We start from the raw sequence: 21072 nt of genomic DNA on the forward strand, positions 1-21072 counted from the left end.
GGCTGGGTTAAGATCTATAGAGGTCCTAAGTATTTAAAAGATTTAGGTGCCCCCATATATATGTAACTCAAAATATAAATAATAATAATAATAAACCGTAAAATAAATTTTCACTTCTCAAAATGAAACAAAACTAACATGTAAGATGAAAAATAATGTTTATTTTTGTATACTTCCTCTATTTATATCTGAAAAGTTTTATACTTTTTTTTATTTGCATGCTTCTATACATAGTAGAGATAAAGCATCCTGAATGCTCTTGCCTGGTGGCCTGGAGGACCACCACCTTCTCCATGCCTAGTAGTATGGCAGCTACCAGCCAGGCTACATCCACTTCTGGGGGGTATGTCTTCTACAATAACCCTGGAAGCAAGCCTCCCAAGGTATACGGGTAGAAGCACCACTTCTTCAGTTTAAAGGGATTTCTTTTGTGCCATAAACCATTTACCTTTTCTATGGTGCCCCACTTTCTTTGATACCTCAAGCACTTGCTTACTGGTTAATCAAGCACTGTCTGCTAGGCAAAAATTCGGATCCCTCTTGTATCTTCCACTGTACCATCACTTACCATACATCAGTTAACATCATTTGTAGCATGTAAGCTATTACGATATTAATGAATTCTTATTATTCCTCATGTATTTCTCTTCATATATTTTTAAGTATACATATAGTGTACGTTTAAAGATCAATACAAATCATGCATAAAAGTGGATGTGTTACTTTTTTATTTTTTTGTGAGATAAAATATTCGGTCAGAATTCATCTATGTACACGTGTAAATGTGTACACAGATGTGTAGGAATACCTGCATAGATACGTATTTCTCCACCTTGAAGATGGAGACCGGATTTACCTAATGTTTATATGCTTTCACTACTGGTTGCATATCATTAACTTTTTGCGAATGTTGGCAGATGTATCTGCCAATATTATGACATAATTCCCAGTCCCCCGAAATAACTGTTGGGCCTGTAATACCATACCTTCTCCCTTCAATTTTTTGTGTCTTTGTTCTCTGTGTAAGTCTGCTCTGTTAATCTATAAATATCTATATATTTATACATGAATGTTCATCGTTTGAATATTTTCAGTTTTCTCTCTCTATGTATATTCTTTTATTTGTTTCAGTCATTTGACTGCAGCCATGCTGAAGCACCACCTTAAGGGGTTTTAGTCGAATAAATCAACCCCAGGAATTATTCTTTGTAAGCTTAGTACTTATTCTATCGGTCTCTTTTGCCAAGCTGCTAAATTACGGGGATGTTAACACACCAACACCGGTTGGGGGGGGGGGGGCACACACACAAATATATAACGGGCTTCTTTCAGTTTCCGCCTATCAAATCCACTCACAAGGCTTGGGTCAGCCTGAGGCTATAATAGAAAACACTTGCCTAAGGTGCCACACAGTATGACTGAACCCAGAACCATGTGGTTGGGAAGTAAGCTTCTTTATTTCATGAAATTGACCATGAAGGTCGCACATAGAGGAGACAGCACAAAGTGGGGACAAAAAAAAAAAAAACCAAATGAATGGAAAAGATGAATTAGGTAAAATGAAAAATGAAATGCAGCCGTTCGCATCCACCTCCTACCTCCAAGCAACTTCATGTATGAATTACAGTTACTTAGAGTGAGGCTGTCTGGTTCTTGGTTTTGTTTTACATGGCTGGATGTGAGCTATTTCCAAGAAGTTATGGATTGTAAAATAAGAGATTTTTTAATGTTTTTTTATTTTTTTTATTTCAGAGTGTATAGTTGTTGCAGTTAGGAGAGAAATGTTTATACAAAAGGTTGAAGAATATTTTAATTATATAGGATCAGATCATGTTGCTTTTCCTGTTACTAGGTCAAGGTTGGGGTTTTGTTGTTATTGTGGTAGTTGAAGTCTCTTGTCATTACTTCTTTGAGTTTCATCATTACTATGTGCATTTCTTTAAAGATAGTTGAGATTCTGATGGATGAGACTAATAATTTTCTTTGGGTGGTTAGAGAATTTTTTAATGCATTGTATTTTTTGAGTTGATTTTCTGTATTGGTAGTAAGTGATTTTGAAACTTAATTCTTAAAAAAGCTATAAAATCTCTTTGGAGTGTGTTTTTGTTTATCATAGTTTCTAAGTATAATGAGACCATCATCTTTATAAAAACTTAAAGATATATGTCGGAACTTGAATTAATAATTATAAAGTTGCTAACATCAGTGGCATTCTTAGCACCCAAACTAATGTCAAAAGGTTGTGTATTCTCATTTTACCAATTTTATCCTTGGGGTGTAATTAAAGAATACATGTTTTTTTGTAAGATTGTTTTCATGTCCAGTTGTTTCAATGTTGTTATCAATTTCACATAATTACAATGCTGAGTATTTTCTTGTGGTTGGATGGAAGAATATCATTGTAGTTATCAAACTGAAGATGTGACATTCATTTTCATTTTGGTTGGCTATGAACTATTCAATTACAGAAAAAGAATTGTTCAAGAATTGTAATGGAGATTGGTGTTTAATGGTAGAAAATGAATCATTTATAGATTTAATTACACTTCCAACATCAATTTTCAATGGGTTGAACAATCCAGTGGTCATACGATATGAAATGCTTGGTTTGTGGTCATTTAATGTTATATAAGGGTTTTGTGTGCTTAAAATATCAGTTCTTTCTGCAATGTTATGGTGACTAGCTATGCTTTTAGCAGAAGTATTTTTTCCAATGCAGCAAGGTAAGTTTTTTCTTAATAGGTAGCAGAGAGTGCATTATATATCAATTTGTAGTAAGCAGACCTTTTTATTTCATAAATACTCTTTTATTTGAAGATGTTACTGTTGAACATATATATTGGTTTCAAATCTTGACACAAGTCCAGCAAGTTCAGGGGAGAGGGTAAGTTGATTACATTGACCCCAGTACTCAACTGGTACTCATTTTATCAATCCTGAAAGGATGAAAGGCAAAGTCAACCTCTGCAGAATTTGAATTCATAACATGAAGACGGACTAAATGTTGCTAAGCATTTCACCCGGCATGTTAACAATTTTGCCAACTCACCACCTTATTGAACATATATATATTGGTACAGAACTGAGGAAACTATAAAGTGAAATGTTTTTGATTAGAATCTTAAGTTACATTGTCTATACACCCACTTTTTGCTTAATGCTAACTATATTTATAAACACACACAATATAACTAATACACAAGTACAGTAACTCATGTTAAGTTTATATAAATAACATTTTTTTCAATCTTCTTTTCAACTAGTTTAAATCAATAAATAAATTGGATAGCTTTCTTTTTTTGCACATGACTGATCATTAACTGCATCCTTGAAAAAATTTTTGAAATTTTCTTTTTCTCTTTTACTTTGTACTTTCTTCACATACCCATCAATCACTGCCTACCTTTGTGTTTGTCTACCTGAGACCTTATTACAAATATTGTGAGAAAGTGTGCAGTTAGGTCTACATTTGTTGTGTTTTTATTTTTAGTCAGAAAACAATAGTAACTTTAGATCAGAAATTATTCTTTATTCATTCAAAATCGTTTTTACATTTCTTTGTTACAATATTTCCATCACTTACCCAATGGAGAAGAGAGAAAGGGTGAGAGAAAGTGAGATGAAAGAAATGATGGACCACATAGCTAACGGAAGAAGAAAACCTAGAATAATAAGCAAACATTAGACAAGGATGTATGCATTACATTTCATTACTAAGGTGATTTTGGTGTGTGATATAGTCATAATTAGTATTTCAATTTACATGTCAGAAACGACTGGGTATGAAAAAGGCAAATATACAATGACAGCCAAAAATAGTCAAGGTAACTACCTTTTTATTTTTAAAATGATTAATTAGTTCTTTTATCATTTATATTTAAATTAATTGTTTTCTTAATACATTTCTGGTAAAATATGTAATTATCATTATTATTATGAGCTAAGAAATAATTCTTTCTACAATATGTACAAGACCTGAAATTCTGGGGGAGAGGGCTAGTTGATAACATCAACCCCATTTATCACTTTATTGAACTCAGAATGTAAAACCAGAAATGCTACGAAGCATTTAGTCCAGCATGCTAACAATTCTGCCAGCTTACTGCCTTTATCAACTAAGAAATAACAATGTTTTTTTCCAACATTTTCTTTTTACCTACTATTCTAAGATCAAAATTTTTATTAAGAATGACCACAAAATTTATTAAATCGATTCATATTTTTGAAGTATATCTTATATGCAGTCTTTTGTGTCATTTAATTAGTAGGCTTGGGAGACTTGCACCCAAGAAACAATGTTTATTCAAATGCAATGCTGTCCTAAAACATCTAAGAGTTAGGCTGGGAAATTTCTGATGCTTAACCTTTCACCATGCCATATTTTGCTCTTTAAGTGAAATGGAATTCACTGATTACATCCTGCCCAAGCAGTAAACTGCCATAACTGCATGCATGTCAGACTAATATAGCAACATTTAACTCAACATGCACATGTTTAAAATCATACATATACACTCATACACATCTGTCAGTGCATTAATTAGCTATCAAATCTCCATCAGTGCTAAAATGTGAACATTATTGCTAATTAACTGTTTCTAATTATTGTAAATTAAGTTCTTGTTTGTTGAAAAGAATGGCAAGTGTTTGATTTTTATCTTAAGCACAAGATTACACATTTCTGGGGAGAGAAAAGTCAATTATATTAACCTAGTACATATTTTATCAACTTGGGTGGGATTAAATTCAATCATAATAGTAATTGTTTCTAACATAGGCAAAGGCCAGAAATTTGGAGAAGGGGTTTAGCCAATTAAATCACCTCCAGTACTTGACTGGTGCTTTATTTTATCAACTCACAAAAGACATAAGGCAAAGTTGACCATGGTAGAATTTGAAATGACAATTTAAAGAGCCCCCCCCCCAAAAAAAAAATACTGTAATGCATTTTGTCTGATACTCTAGTAATTCTGCTATTCCACTGGTCTAACAATAGTAGTAGTAGTAGTAGTAGTAGTAACCTTTCTACAGTAAGCACAAAGCCTGGAGTTTGTAGTGGTGGTGGGGAAATAGTCAATCACATCAACTCCAGGACTTGACTAGTACTTAATATATCAACCCTGAAAGCATTTAGCTGTTTATGGTTCTGCCAGCTCACTGCCTTAATAATAATAATAATAATAATAATAATAATAATAATAATAATTCTTTCTACTATAGACACAAAGCCTGAAATTTTGGGAGAAAGGTGGCTAGTCATTTAAATTGATTCCAGTGCTCAGATGGCTCTTATTTTATCAACCCCAAAAGCATGAAAAGCAAAGTTGACTCTGGTAGAATTTGAACTTGGATTTTCAAGATGGACGAAATGCTAAGCATTTTTGTCTGCATGCCAGCTCACCACCTTAACAATAACAACAATAATAATAATAATAGCAAGGCAATAATTTCTGAGAAGCGTTTATCAGATTGGTCAATAAAAAACAGAAAAGAAATGATTACGGTTAAATAAAATGAAGTTCATAAAAGGTAAGGTTTGGAAAGTTGAGCCTGTTCTCTATGAAGCGCTGCATTTCAAATTAAGAATTACATTTTAATTATGTAGAAAAGATTATAGTCAACAGCTCAAAGTTAAGGTTTGCATCGTTCAATGAAACGTGGATACAGGCACACATCTCGGATATGGTATCGATTCAGAAGCCAGCAGAGGAAACGCTCCAGACCAAGTCCATAGCCACCATGTTCACAGCTACCAAATTTACGCTGGAAAAGAAATGAAAATCAAAGACATGTTATTAATACAACTACAAACCAAATGAATTTTTTTTTTAAATCTAATTCTTAAAAATATAATTCTTTGTCTTGTGGGAACAAGTGTACATATATAACTTGATAGTCTTTGAAATATGTAATTGTAACTGTAAGATGAAAGCCTTAGCATTTAGCAAGTAGAATAATCTGCCGTATTTAAGATGTGAATGCTAGAACTGACATAGCTTAAACTATTGATCTTTCTATTTTATGCACAATGTAGTGTAAATCAGAACTGGAACAAATTTAAATTTATAAAGCCTCTCTGTGGATGAACAAAGAATGTAAATACATTCTTTCTATGCTACTGATGTGCCAAAATAAGAGGCAAGTCTTTTGATGAACTATTTCATGGTTTGTTGACTGCTCCTCAGAGAAGACATATTCAACTTCTTTCCTCCAGTCAATAGCACAGAGCATTTAGCTATAGTATAAAACAGCCATAAATTATGTTAACACCATAGTGGCTTGTCTAATTTGCATATTTGTACTTTTAGACAGCATTAAATGAGCTATTTTTAATAGGCTGATACCAGTTTATCTCCATCACTATATACATGTTTGAGATTCCAGTTAATAACTCCATTTCTTAAACTTTTCATCCACATGTCTATCCTCTTCCTATTGGACTGAATATTGCCACTGAATGACTACAATTATGTATATCAGTCTCATCTGCACTTAAGACTAACTTTCTCATTTGATTCAGACAAACATAAAAATACATCTAATAGTAGACTGCTTCCTCAGTTCACACCCCAAACTAATTTAGAAGACTTTTATGTATAACATTGGGAAATGGGACTTTGTTTTTTAATGATTCTTTCACACATTTGTTGTGGAACTGCTCTCCATACAAACATCTATTGAATAATAACAATGTAATAAATACATTGGAAGAGCAGACTAAAACATATCTGGCTATATCTTGTGGTTTGCTCCCAAACAATAGATTAATTAATTACCATAAGATCTTCTGAACAACAAATGATTACCTGGTCAGTGTACCAATAGTAAGGAGTCGGGTCAATTCCTTCTCTTTTATAGGCTTCAAGAAGTTCCTTTTCATCATTCATCCTCATAGAGCCACCAACAATTTCACCTACATTTGGCATCAGCAAATCAACCTATAACAATGTGAAAAAAAAATCATTAAATAACTTAACATTAAGGCCACATTGTAAAGCTTCTATTGTGAAGCAGGCAGAGTAACAGATAAAAGTTCTAGGCTAAAAAATTATTTGAAAACTTACTGATTCAGTGACAGCACGATCATCTGCACATTTCTGCATATAAAAAGATTTAATTTCAGCTGGGAATCGACACAGAAGGATTGGTTCATTTATTTGATCTGTCATTTTCCTTTCAGGTGCTTCTGGAATGTCCTAAAAAAGAAAAAAAAAAATCAGTTTTACATGCCTAACTTTCACATAAATATTCATTTTTATTGAATATCCATTTTTCTATACTGGCATGGATTAGATGAAGATTTTGTTTTTTGAAGCAGTATTCCTATTGTCAACCACTGCCCCATTACCAGATTTTCAAATCAGGTTTCTATTTTATTCCATTGAGCTTCAAAAGCAGAGTTATAAGATGTTTTAATTATCAGGGGAAAATAATTAAATAAAATAATTTTAAGTATCGAATTTAGATGGAGGGATAAATAAGTGCTTTGTAGTCACACTCTCGACAGTGAGGTCCTCCACATGATGAAAGAACTTGATGTGGCCTGAAGACTAGAGTCAGCTCTGGCCAATTGGACCAACAAAGACCTAGCTGTCCGCTAGTATACAGATGTCTGATGTAACTGGGATCACATCACATGCAGGTTTTCCTAGGACCCACACCATCTCACATGCCTCTGCTCTACCTTGTAACCAATACATGGTAAAATAAGGTAAAGACCACTCCTATTTTACAAACAACAATGACTCATTCAAGCTATACTAGCTTTTAAAATTGTTTTGTGTTATTCAGTGCATTCCCTTTCACCAACATATGTAACAACAGTAAACAAGATGTGGTTCATGCCTAGAGCAGTGGTTTCCAACCCTTTTATTTAAATGAGTTTTCTCACAGATACTTTTTAATATGCTCATCCTTACATATATATATATATAAATATATATCATCATCGTTTAATGTCCGCTTTCCATGCTAGCATGGGTTGGATGATTTGACTGAGGACTGGGGAACCAGATGGCTGCACCAGGCTCTAATCTGATCTGGCAGAGTTCCTACAGCTGGATGCCCTTCCTAATGCCAACCACTCTGAGAGTGTAGTAGGTGCTTTACATGCTACCAGCACGAGGGCCAGTCAGGCGGTACATATACACACATACATATACATACACACACACACATATATATATATATATATATATATATATATATATATATATATATATATATATATATATGAAATTTTGAATTTACTTCACGGACCCCTAGTACTACTTTTGCGAACCTCAAGTTGGGAACCACTGGCCTAGAGGTTAGCTCACCTGATTTACCAGGCCTCTAACGTATATCATTTATGTTTTGCTATCCTTGTTCTCTTAGACTGCCTACACTAAACTATTATAGAAGGAATTACATATTACCTGAGTTGACAGTGGTAAAAGAGATGAGTAAAGGTCAAAACCAAGAATATAATTAGTCATTACATGCTAAGTCATTTAATAGGATCATCACCAGGAGGGATTCTGCTAAAGGCATCAAAGGGTTAGATGGCAGTATTAAATTGGGCAATAAATTAAATCTACCATTCAAGGGAACACTTGAGTATAGTTAGTATAGTAACTTACTTTCCATAGGTTTTATATATGAAACCTGAAGATAATACAATTGATACAATCTAAATTATTAAATAACTAACACAGGGGTTGACTCATTTATATCCAATGATACTAACCTCTCCAAATTCATAGAAAGTACCATCCTCTTTTCGAATGTCATGCTCCTTTAGATATTCAATAGCATCTTTATAAGCCATTCTTCTGAAAGGACGTTTAGGAGGTTGGAAAGTCTGGAAAAAAATGTAATAATAAATACATAGATATGACTTTGAGAATGTCAACTAGAAGGGAGTGAAATTTCCCAATATAAGCCTCAAAGAGATTATAACATGTCCTTAAACATGTTTCATTTATGCTGTTAGTCATGGTCAACTTGGTTTAAAAATATATAACAATCCCACTTCATATTTGATGGTTTTTATTATAAGAATTGTTTTTATATAAAATCTGTTACAAATGCTAAAGAATATAAATAAATCTATGAAGATAAAAGTGAATTGGGGATGGTTTTTGAGGTAATTTCAGTTGTACATATTTTTGTACTAAAAAAATTGATTTTTCATTATGTATGAAAATATTGGTTGACAAACAGATAAAATACGCATTGACAACAACATTTCACCCATAACAAAATAGTTTGCAACAATGACCTCACTAATTATGACTTTATTTATACCATAGTGATTTCAGTTGCCATGTGCTGAGGCTGCGTTTTATAAAATACTATCAGAAATATATCTAAAGATACTTACTGGATTCAGTTCATGGACAAGATGTCCAAGAGGAGATTTTAACACTCTGTCAACAACATCACAGACTAGATATTCCACACGATCAAGAAGCTCATCAAATGTAATGAAAGGACACTCAGCTTCTACATGTGTGTACCTGGCAGGAAAACAAGGAAACCATAATTATTAGTGAGATAGATTGATAAAATAAACATGATGAAATAAAAATAGAGTAAGAAGTTTTCAGCTGGCATTTGTAATATGTAGTGTTGATAATAGTGTATAGATTGTGAAACAGTTGCATGATAGTGTATGATTAGTGAAATATTACTGTTATAATGTATAGTCAGTGAAACATAATGGGATGATGATTTATGGTTGGTGAAATATAGCTCTGTAATGTTGGATGGCCAGTAAAATGCAGATGTGTGATAGTGCAGGCAGTGAAACATGGTTGTATGATGGTGTGTGGTTAATGAAACATAGTTGTATGATAGTGTATAGTTAGTGAAACATATCCATATGATAGTGTGCAGTTAGTGAAACATGATAATGTGATAGAAGGATATGCAATAATCTATGTAAATTTAAGCATTATCTGCACAGGTATGAATTTTCTTCCATCACTGCAATGGAATTAAGAAAACTCTGACAAAGGTCAATAAATCTGAAACTGCAATTAATTTGGTATCTGTCCTATATTACTAATAACTTTAGGTATATTTTGCCAAATTTCAACCCATAAGCAGACTGTATACGTTTTAACCATAAAAATATATTTTAGTGTACTGAATTATTTAAATAATCTGAGAGGAAGAAGTTGAGTGTGGTCAACTAAGCATGTGTGTTTGCTCACAAGAAAGGCTGACTATAAAGTTCAACGAAAAGAAATCATACATTAAACCATTTAATTGCTATATATATACTCTTCAAGAAGACCCCTACACGAGACACAAGAAATCACATCTTATGACATGTAAAATTATTTTATTGTCTTTCACCAATGCCACCCATCACTAATTTTTAGTTTCTTTCTTTTTAATTGCTATACATCACCAGTACTACAGACACGATTAGAATACAGTAGGAAACAATCCCAAGCAAGATTCTTCAAGCTGAATCAAATGGCTAAGAGACCTAAAGGATAGACCAAAAATAAGATGGTTGGATAATATCCATAGTCTCGGTTGATCACATTTGGGAATTCAACCAGAAAGTGTAATGACAGTTGCTTCTGATAGGACCCAGAGGAGGGTGTGCCTGAGGACCTTATAAGACTCATTCATTACATCCAACCCTCAGCAATTGTTATTCTATACCACTCAACACTCTATGCCATTAGTAACTATAACCTATAATGCCATATCACTCAGTGACTGTACCTCAGATACAATATAAAGTATATGCTATCTATACCTAAGTGGATAACCAATTTTGTTTCCAGAACCTCATCATTTTCCAATGCTAGTATGGATTGAATAGATATGTAAAAGCACAACTTTTTTCAAGGTCTTGAAGCTTGGTGCAGTCTTCTGGCTTGCCAGCTCCTGTCAAACCATCCAAACTCATGCCAGCATGGAAAACAAATGTTACATGATAGTGATGATGGAAAAGTCTTGTTTTGTTTTTCTTTATATCTGTATGTCCTTTTCAATAGTAAACATTATTTCTTTGACTAGATGAAATGAGATAGGTGGATATATTTTGCACCAGGGCTGTCAATGAGAAGTAAATTTCTGCTGTGTAATAGTTTGGAGTTTCCATATATGGCAAGGTTTTATTGTTTTAAAGGGTACTGTTTTAATGATGTTAGTAGAGTATCATGTTTTTCAGGATACTATTTGAGAAAGTCACAAGAGACTATAATCTGTAGAGTATTAGTCATTGCCACACAACAGATCCTCACCACCAGCAGCCACAAGTTCCATCACAACAGCTATCTTCGTACACTTACAATTGCTTCCACAACTACAATCAATACTACCACACCACCTCTGTGCAATTAAAACCACTATTGCAGCCAAGAATCTCATAAATATAGCCACCCAACACCCACGTTATAGTAAAGAAAATAATACAGAAGAATATCAGTTGTTTGAATAAAGTTGATCACTGTGCATCAGACAAGACACCAGGTCATGATTCTTTAAAGGTTCACATCTTACCCATGTACTTACTGTTAAACTTAGCTACTTTACATATCACACCAAGTTTCAAACTAAAATGGCAGCTTTTATATAGTCACTTGGCAAGCAGGAAATAACAGCCAAATCTCTCAAATTACATCCTGCTGCCTTAATAAAGGAAAGATCAGATTGGATAGGTATGTCATAGAAACACTGTGTTTGGGAAAAAGGGATAGTCATTCTTTAATCATAGGCCTTTTTTCATCAGTGTTGATATGAAGCTAAGCAACAATACTAAGTTTCAGATAGGATTTGAACCTATTGAATACAAACCAGCTGCTTTATGGACCTTAAGTACTCAAAACTAATGAATTATAGAAATATAAAAAAAATAATCCTTCCACATACTCAGAAAGATGTCGTCTTGTACGAGATAATTCAGCACGGAATGAAGGGGCAATGCAAAATGTGTCACCAAGAGATGGAAGGCAGGTTTCCAAATAAAGTTGTGATGACTGAGTTAAATATGCCTAGAGAGATAAAGAAACAGATAAATAGAACAAGTATGGATTACATATTTAAGGTGCAGATTCTCTCTAATTCTGTTACAGAAGAAACATCTGATCCACCATTAATAAAAAAGATAAACTTAACATAAAAACAAAAGGTAGTTTTTCAACGTGTTATACGTATTTTATATTACTTATATCAGCATAACTTAAAACACTGATCACAAAAGTAGATGTAATAGTTAATAGTGTAAAATTCATCCAAACCTAACTCCCTATTAAACCTTTAGCATTCAGATTACTGTGTCAAATGTAATGCTTATTTATTCATATTGTTTTGAATAAATTATGCATTATCGTGTAGCTTTGAGATTTTAATGATGTGAAAGTTTGTTTATAGAATAACATTGTAGGATAGGTGTGAGAAACTGGATCTAGCCAATTTAAACATAAAATAAGTAGAATATCTGTACTGAATATGACCAGTTTAAATTCTAAAGAGTTAAATATTATATTTCATCACAGTTGCACTACAAAATATTGTAGAGCTGCACAGTTGTTTTCCGACACAGAGCTCAGTATTATTTATAGCAAGGCATGCTATTAAAGTTCATCAATAAGGAATATCTGACTGAAACATGTAACTCATGAAGATACAATAAAGCTTTCAAGAGGTATCAATGAAACAAGTTAGTCTTACCTGTTCACCAAAATAGTTGAGGTTAAATAATGTAGCACCACCTTCGACTTGTGTTTGGACAAAAGCTGGGGGAGTTATCTAGATAACAAGGTGATAGACAATAAGTAGGTTTAAATTTAAATAATGGATGTTGGTAATCTTCAAAATTGAAGAAACAAGTTCAATAAACAGAAACAACACTTGAAATGTGACCTGGACATCAATATTTTGAAACACATTTTCTATTACATTTCAGACAGATTCAGCACTGAGTTGCTGAAGCAGAAATACCGTTAAAGCAAATATTCTGCTCAATACCACAGATTTGCTTGTCAGTTGCTTGACCCTAACAACTTGAGTGTGTCCTTTAGTGGCTGACAATATGTACATCTCTGATCATGAACAAGAGTAGTGGAGGAGCATCATAGCAATGTGTTGAGAGGGATTCTTTGTGATTTGAATAAATGTAACAGAAACAAAGTTTGAAGGGAATATTAGCCATTTTTCATACTTTCTAAGGGTAAGCAAATAGGAAGTAACAGTTGCTATCCAAGGACAAAAACTGTATTACACAGTGTAAAGTTCAATGTACACAAGTACCTTAGCTTATAAGTCACCTAAACAATCAAACTGAATCCATGTAGATATTACTAAGGGCTTATCCTTTATTGAAGACCAAGTGAAGTGCTCAAGAATACAGAATAGTGATTCTCAATAAAATTACCTTATGCAATTAGAGAATGAAAACATTCTCACAGACAGGCATACACATGCAAAAACACTCACACATTTGTGTGTGGGTGTGTGTGTGTGTGTGCATGTGAGTGTGTGTGTGTGTGTGCATGTGTGTGTGTGTGTGTGTATATATATATATATATATTTATTATTCTTATCCAAGAATGTTATTGACAGTGACTTCAAAGTTTTGGCCAGCTAACCTATCACTGGACTGCAGAGCATTAGAGTTAACCTTGCCTTTATATAGTTTCTGTTGAGTTAAAATTATCTTTTGTGTGTGTGTGTGTGTGTGTGTGTGTGTGTGCACGCGTTCATGCATGAATGTGTGGTTGAATGAGGAAGTGATTAAGTTTTTGTAGTCAGTTGTTATGGAAAAGCTTTTTGAAAAATTTTTTTATTGATTAAATTTGTGGTCATGTTATTGTTTAGAATTTATTCATGTGTGCAGAACTTAGTAAACAAGCTTGCAGGTGTTTCTCTTTTGATAAGTAGGCACAAGGTGTGGCAATATTTCTGTTGCTTCTGGTATTATTGGATTTAATCCTTTTGCTTTGACAATCATCATCATCATCATCATCATCGTTTAACGTCCGCTTTCCATGCTAGCATGGGTTGGACGATTTGACTGAGGACTGGTAAAACCGGATGGCAACACCAGGCTCCAGTCTGATTTGGCAGAGTTTCTACAGCTGGATGCCCTTCCTAACGCCAACCACTCAGAGAGTGTAGTGGGTGCTTTTACGTGTCACCCGCACGAAATGGTGTCTTTTATGTGCCACCCGCACAAGCCAGTCCAGGGGCACTGGCAACGATCTCGCTCGAAAATCCTACAGGAGCCAGTCAGGCGGTACTGGCAACGGCCACGCTCAAAATGGTGCATCTCATGTGCCACCCGCACAAGAACCAGTCCAGGGGCACTGGCAACGATCTTACTTGGCTTGCCGGGTCTTCTCACGCACAGCACATTTCATTATAAAGGTTAAAGTTATACAGACTAGTATTTAAGTCCTTAGTAATTGGGTGTGCCAAAGAATGTAAACAGGTGGTAAGTTTGGGCTGGTCCTATCTTCAAATGGAAAGATACTATAGATCAGTGTTTCTCGACCTTTTTACTCTTATGTAACCCTTAAAATACAACCCAATGGTTGTTATGCTTTTTGATAACATAATAGATGCGATGCGATGATGTCTATATTACAATATTACAATAATATGTTGTGCATGTATAGTAATATTAGCATTCTCAAGGAACCTCTAGGAACCTTTTGCAGAACCCTAGGGTTCCTAGGAAGCCTGGTTGAGAAACGCTGCTATAGACAGAGGTTGGATCTTTTGACCAGATTGGCCCTAATTATGGCATATTACTAGCAGACTGGTATCCTAGCTATTTCTCTGAAAAGCTATTAAATACCAGCTACTATCAGCGGCAGTGGCACTAACTTATGTTCCAAGTATTAAATCTATAGCGAGTAGGTGAGTCATTGTTGAAGGAAGAGACCTGATGAAAAATAACAGACATCAAGAGGCAGAGATCAGGTGTTGAAAACACAAAGAGCAACTCACACTTCCTTGTCCCCCACCAACTCTACCCTGCCACAGATGCCCTCAACTCTTCTATACCACTCTTGACATGAACAGCTGCCCCATGCACTGTCACTCTCTGCACCAGCTACTATACTATTAAATAAATTGTACATTAAAAAAAAAAAACAGGATGACTACAGTCCAACAACTGAAACCAGCTAAAAAAATAAAAGAATGTCATTTAGTTAAATGTAAAATAACTTTTCAGCCATTGTGTATGCAACATGAAATGTGACATGGACAATTTTGCAACTCACCTCAAAATATCCTTCAGCAAAGTAATGTTCTCTAAAACAATGAGTTAAAACTGATCTTATCTTTAACACTTTTGAGACCTAAATGAAAGGGAAAAAAAAACAAAAAAAAGGTTAGTTCACTAAGATTAAGTGTTTGAAAGTTTAGACCAAGAAGTAAAGAAAATTTTTCAAGATTTTATTCATGCATCATCACTTTAACTAAGATTTGTAGGTATGTCCTAATGATAATTGTGAAAATTTTGCTCCAATGGGGAGGCTGAATATACAGGAAGCATATGAAGATTCTGGAGTATGGAATTGATAACAAAACATCACAGTAATATAGAACGATTTACAAATAGTTGCAATAATTAACCCTTTAGTGTTCATATTACTCTGTCAAATCTAATACTTATTTATTCACATTGTTTTGAATTAATCATGCATTATCTCGTAGCTTCGAGACTTTAATGATGTGATTGTTTATTCTTAGAATGACACCACAGGGTAGGTGTAACATGCCAGATGTGGCTAGTCTGAACATAAAGCAGATAGAATATTTGGGCTGGATACAGTCAGTTTAAATGCTAAAGGGTTAAGTCAACTGCAACAATTCACAAAAAAACTAGATATAACATGGAACTTCAGCAGATGCTGCCTTTTCATTCCAGGACATTCAGTTCTGTAAACTGAAGCATCTTTGTGTTGAAAGCAACACATTGGTAGTCAAATGATACTGCATGATTTTCTAAATGAAATATATTTGATTCAGAAGAATTAAGAGAAAACAATGGTAAGAAAATGATAGAAAAATACTTACATTTTCTCCTCGAATTAACATGTGTCTGTTGTCTAACTGGACATCAACATGAGCATCCTGTGAAAATAATATATACTCACAATGTTAGCACAGCAACAGTAATAATAGCAGCCACTATACTGTCATCAAATTTTTATAAGTATTTACAATATTGGCACAGAATCAAGATTTTTACACAACCCACCTTCCTCTACCTTATTTTTAATTTGCTGAATCTTTTAAACTACTAATGCACATAATTAGCTTAATTAGATTAAATTTACTAAAGTAATGTTTGTTTTTATAATTATTAAAGGAATGCCTGTTCCATAGAACACTTTACAGCCTTAAAGCTTCACCATATCAGCAAGCAATTACTGAAATAAAATTTCAAAAGCAATTTACAAGTTGATCTTACTTTTATGATTTTGAACTTCTAAATCTAATTATTTCATCACATGATAGCTACATAGCTTATATTAAAGGAGGTGTGTAGATATATATACGCATGTATGTATGTATATATGTATGTATGCCTGTATATATGTGAGAGTATAGTTTCACTGTAGTAGATTCAGTATGAAAACGAAACCATTAAAGTGAAAGTATCTGTCACTACAGTATCGAAATGTGATTGTTTCAGTTTTGATACTGAAATAGTGGAAAAGTTTCATTTTTAAAGTGAAAGTATTTGACATGAGTGTTTTTGTTTCACTTTTGACACATAATACTTAAATAGTGGAGGAGATATTATGTTGCTGTGGGCTTGAACTATGCAAAAAGTTTAAAATGTTTTTTGACTAAAACACAACCGGGACCCTAAGTAAGGCACGTGTAAAATTTGAATGAAATTGGTTGTGTAGTTCTGGAGTTTTAGGGATTCACACAGACACACAGACATTCTCATTTATATATAGAGAGATTTGTATATAAACACATATATAGAAATATATAGAAAAATAATTTAAAAACAAAAGGCCTTAATAGCTTGCCTTTTGTTTTTAAATTTAACTGATCAATTATATCAAACGCTGGATCTTGGTCAATACCATTACGGGCAATAAGTGGTTGGACTTTTTTCAGTATAAGTATATAATGGGTCTGGTAACACTGGAAGTGTCAGTTGTTGCCTAAATATTTTCATTAGGTGCTTTCAATAAAATCAATATTTAAAAAATATATTCTGAAATCAAATTATACTAAGACAGTACAATTTGATGTTGATTTACATCCAGAAACATTAAAAGAAAAAAATATATTTAGAAATAAAATCTTTTAAAAATATGTTCCGAAGCTAACAAGATTTGAGTGTTCAGATTGGTGAGAATAATGGGAATTTAAAGATATCAGGTAGACTAATCAGGGAAGATATGTTAATTTTTAGATGTACATTTAATTGTCAGTATTGAAACATGGGTGCAGGCATGGTTGCGTGGTTAAGATTGTTTCGCAATCACATGGCTTCAGGTTCATGCTCAATTTGAAACATTTGGAGCAAATCTCTTCTGCTATAGACTCAGTATAACAATGCTTGGTGAGTGAAATTTGGTAGATGGAAACTGCATGGAAGCTGGTTGTATATCAAAATGTATGCATACAGCTGATACCAATGTACATTACTTTGCTAAATATGTACACATTAGCACAAATAAAAAAGGAAAAAAACTAATATAGTAGTGCAAAAATACCTTGTGGTATATTTTCCAATCAAGTTTCACATATTTCCTTGTACTCTCACCACTAGAAATATAGTGAACCAGTGACTGGGTAGTTGGAAACATATAACAAATGATAATTAAGAAGTAAAGTTACCTCATTAAGTAAATTGTCAACACCACCAGCTACAGAATGACCTATAATCTCCCAGTAATCTGCTGTCAATTCATGATTGTCTGGTGCCTGGAAAATAATACAAGTATAAGCATTTAGTGTATAATGTTATAGAGGATAAGTACAAGTGTATAATGTTATAGATGACAAGTACAAGTTTATTTCTTGATTTATTTTAAAATCAAGGTTTAACATTTTTATCGTACTTTCAACAACTGCAAACTAGATTTAACTATTTTACAACTAATTACATCTGGTATACACATTCTTACTAGCCTTGCCTCTGTCAGCTTCCAAATCCCTTGAAAGGACCACCAGACATCAAGATGTCACCAGATTCCTGTCTAGCCAGGTGGTCCAAGGAATTCATTTTGATGCATCTGGTGTCACTAAAATGCCAGTCTCACTTCTAACAACACCATGTGATCAGCCTCAACCAATAACAGCCTAGTTTCCAATAGCCATCTTGAACTTTCTGTATATCTCCATTCGATAATCTGAGTCTGAAAGTGCTAGGTTTCTGTCAGAAGCCTGCAAAACTAAGCCTCATAAAGACAAATCAACCTGTTTTAAATAATATGTGTGTGATTCTGTTCATCTCTGACCACTGCTTAACAATTGGTGATGGTTTGTTTACATCCCTGTAACTTAATGGTTCAGCAAAAAAAAAAAAAGACTGATTGCATAAGGTACCAGGCTTAGTTAAAAAATTAATTTGTTCAGTTAAACTGAAGGTGGTGCTCCAGCATGGCCATAGTCTAATGACTGACATAAATAAAAGATAAACGATTATTTTATTTAATGCATATTTGTCATCCAATCTTAAAGTAAGGTATAGGAACTAGTTCTGGTGAAGGATGAACAGTCAAGTAAAGGATATTGTCTAAAGTAAGCTTTCAGAGTGAGAAAATAATGCTAAAAACTTACACTCTTCCCTTCAGGAAGTTCACTGATGACTCCATATACACATACAGCAGATTCACGAGTAAGCAGTAAAGCATCATAGGTCTGGCACTTGATAACGAAAATGAAATTAGAGCATTAACATTTAATTTTGTAGTAACTTGTCATTTTCAGACACTTTACAAAACAAAAGTTACATTCTATGTAAATATAAAAACAACAGTTGTATTTGATAAGGATGCAGAATTTTATTTAATTTGCTTTGCGGCAAGGACTGTTCCAACGAAGTCACGTATTGTCCTTGCCTTCGAAACGCGGAGTAGATGGAACAGGGACAACTGACGAAGGGGTATACTCTTTATGTTGCATGTCTCGTTTCTCTGTTTGTTTTTTCATTGTTCAAAAAAAGTTTGTTTTCTGTTTTCGTTTCTCATTGTGTTTAACATTTTTTTGATGTCCTGTACTCATATATGCATGTAGGTATGTACATATATGTATGGATATATGCATATATTTATATATTATTTATATTATATGATCGAACGCCACGCATCCTTTTCCAAGTAAATTATATATATATATATATATATATATATATATATATATATATATATACCACTACTACTAATTGCTCAGGTTTATTCAATCAGAGAGAAATAAAGAAAATGAAAACAAATACAAAGAATTTTTTTTTTTAATCTCATGGCTCACATAAAGTTATAAATGATAGAGTGTAAATAGTGTGAAAAACCCTTATAGAAAGAAAAAGTCAAAGGCTACCTATGGAACATGAACCCACATCACCTGTAGACATGACAAGCCTCATGGACAGCTTTGATTTTTCTGGTCCAAAAGGGTTTTTTTTCAACCCAATATTTACATGTTATTAAATATATAGTAATATGTAAAGGATTGAGGTCTAGAAAGTTAGCAAGCTTCAAGCAGTCCATAGAAGGTATAAAAATCAACTTTCAGGAACAGTAGTGGTTTATTAACGTAGAAGGTGGTAAATTCTTCCTAAATTAAAGTTCAATAAGCTGAAAAAAGTTATTTTATAGTTCACAGTTAGTAGCTGTGGCTACTGTGTATGTGAATAAAATTCCAAAATTATGGAATGGAGTAGATAAAATTCAGGCTACTTTTTTGTTTCACAACTAGCAGAGCCTCAGAAGTAGTAATTACCCAAACGAGGGGTAATTTGCTAGCTACTCAACAGGCCAAAGATACCTTAGTTAAATGTACTATATCTAAGGTTCTGCTAACTATGAAACAACAGTAGCCTGGATATAATCGACTCCATTCCTTAATTAAGGATATATATATATGTGGCAGATGTTCAGGTGCAATAAAGACTGTAAACGAACAGGAAACAACTTCTATCTCATTCCAGGGTGAAAAACTAGAGGTAGTCGATAGCTTCCGCTATCTGGGCGACCAAGTTAGTAGTGGGGATGGTTGCGCTGAAAGTGTAGCTGCTAGAATAAGAATAGCCTGGGCAAAGTTTAGAGAGCTCTTACCCCTGCTGGCGACAAAGGGACTCTCACTCAGAGTAAAAGGCAGACTGTATGACGCATGCGTACGAACAGCCATGCTACATGGCAGTGAAACATGGGCTGTAACTGCTGAGGACATACGTAAGCTCGCAAGGAATGAAGCCAGTATGCTCCGTTGGATGTGTAATGTCAATGTGAATACCCGTCAGAGTGTAAGTATCTTGAGAGAAAAGCTGAACATTAGAAGCATCAGTTGTGGTGTGCAAGAGAGACGATTGCGCTGGTATGGACATGTGGTGAGAATGGATGAGGATAGCTGCGTGAAAAAGTGCCACACCCTAACAGTTGAGGGAACCCGTGGAAGAGGTAGGCCCAGGAAGACCTGGGCTGAGGTGGTGAGGCAAGACCTTCGTACATTGGGCCTCACCGAGGCGATGACTACTGACCGAGACCTTTGGAAATGTGCTGTGCGTGAGAAGACCCGGCAAGCCAAGTAAGATCGTTGCCAGTGCCCCTGGACTGGCTCTTGTGCTGGTGGCACATGAGATGCACCATTTTGAGCGTGGCCGTTGCCAGTACCGCCTGACTGGCTCCCGTAGGATTTTCGAGTGAGATCGTTGCCAGTGCCCCTGGACTGGCTTGTGCGGGTGGCACATAAAAGACACCATTTCGAGCATGGCCGTTTTCGTGCGGGTGATACGTAAAAGCACCCACTACACCCTCTGAGTGGTTGGCGTTAGGAAGGGCATCCAGCTGTAGAAACTCTGCCAAATTAGATTGGAGCCTGGTGTTGCCATCCGGTTTCACCAGTCCTCAGTCAAATCGTCCAACC

At 34.4% G+C, this 21072-nt stretch overlaps 1 protein-coding gene across 1 annotated transcript in view; it reads right to left on the reverse strand.

Moving 5' to 3' along the window:
• Positions 1-5447: 5447 nt before the first annotated feature.
• Positions 5448-21072, reverse strand: part of LOC106870144 (asparagine--tRNA ligase, cytoplasmic) — a 33316-nt gene continuing 17691 nt past the window's right edge. Inside the window, exons 8-18 of the mRNA XM_089348923.1 lie at positions 18772-18858; positions 17827-17913; positions 16036-16092; positions 15237-15314; positions 12679-12756; positions 11878-11999; positions 9365-9500; positions 8729-8842; positions 7065-7196; positions 6807-6938; positions 5448-5763 (exon numbers count right to left, since the gene is read on the reverse strand). Of these exons, the coding sequence (XP_089205049.1) occupies positions 5632-5763; positions 6807-6938; positions 7065-7196; positions 8729-8842; positions 9365-9500; positions 11878-11999; positions 12679-12756; positions 15237-15314; positions 16036-16092; positions 17827-17913; positions 18772-18858 (1155 nt within the window). The 3' untranslated portion in view covers positions 5448-5631. The remainder of the gene's footprint in view (positions 5764-6806; positions 6939-7064; positions 7197-8728; positions 8843-9364; positions 9501-11877; positions 12000-12678; positions 12757-15236; positions 15315-16035; positions 16093-17826; positions 17914-18771; positions 18859-21072) is intronic.

Source organism: Octopus bimaculoides, chromosome 3 (genome assembly GCF_046866305.1).
Source record: "Octopus bimaculoides isolate indiv1 chromosome 3, ASM4686630v1, whole genome shotgun sequence".
Taxonomy (NCBI): Eukaryota; Metazoa; Mollusca; class Cephalopoda; order Octopoda; family Octopodidae; genus Octopus; species Octopus bimaculoides.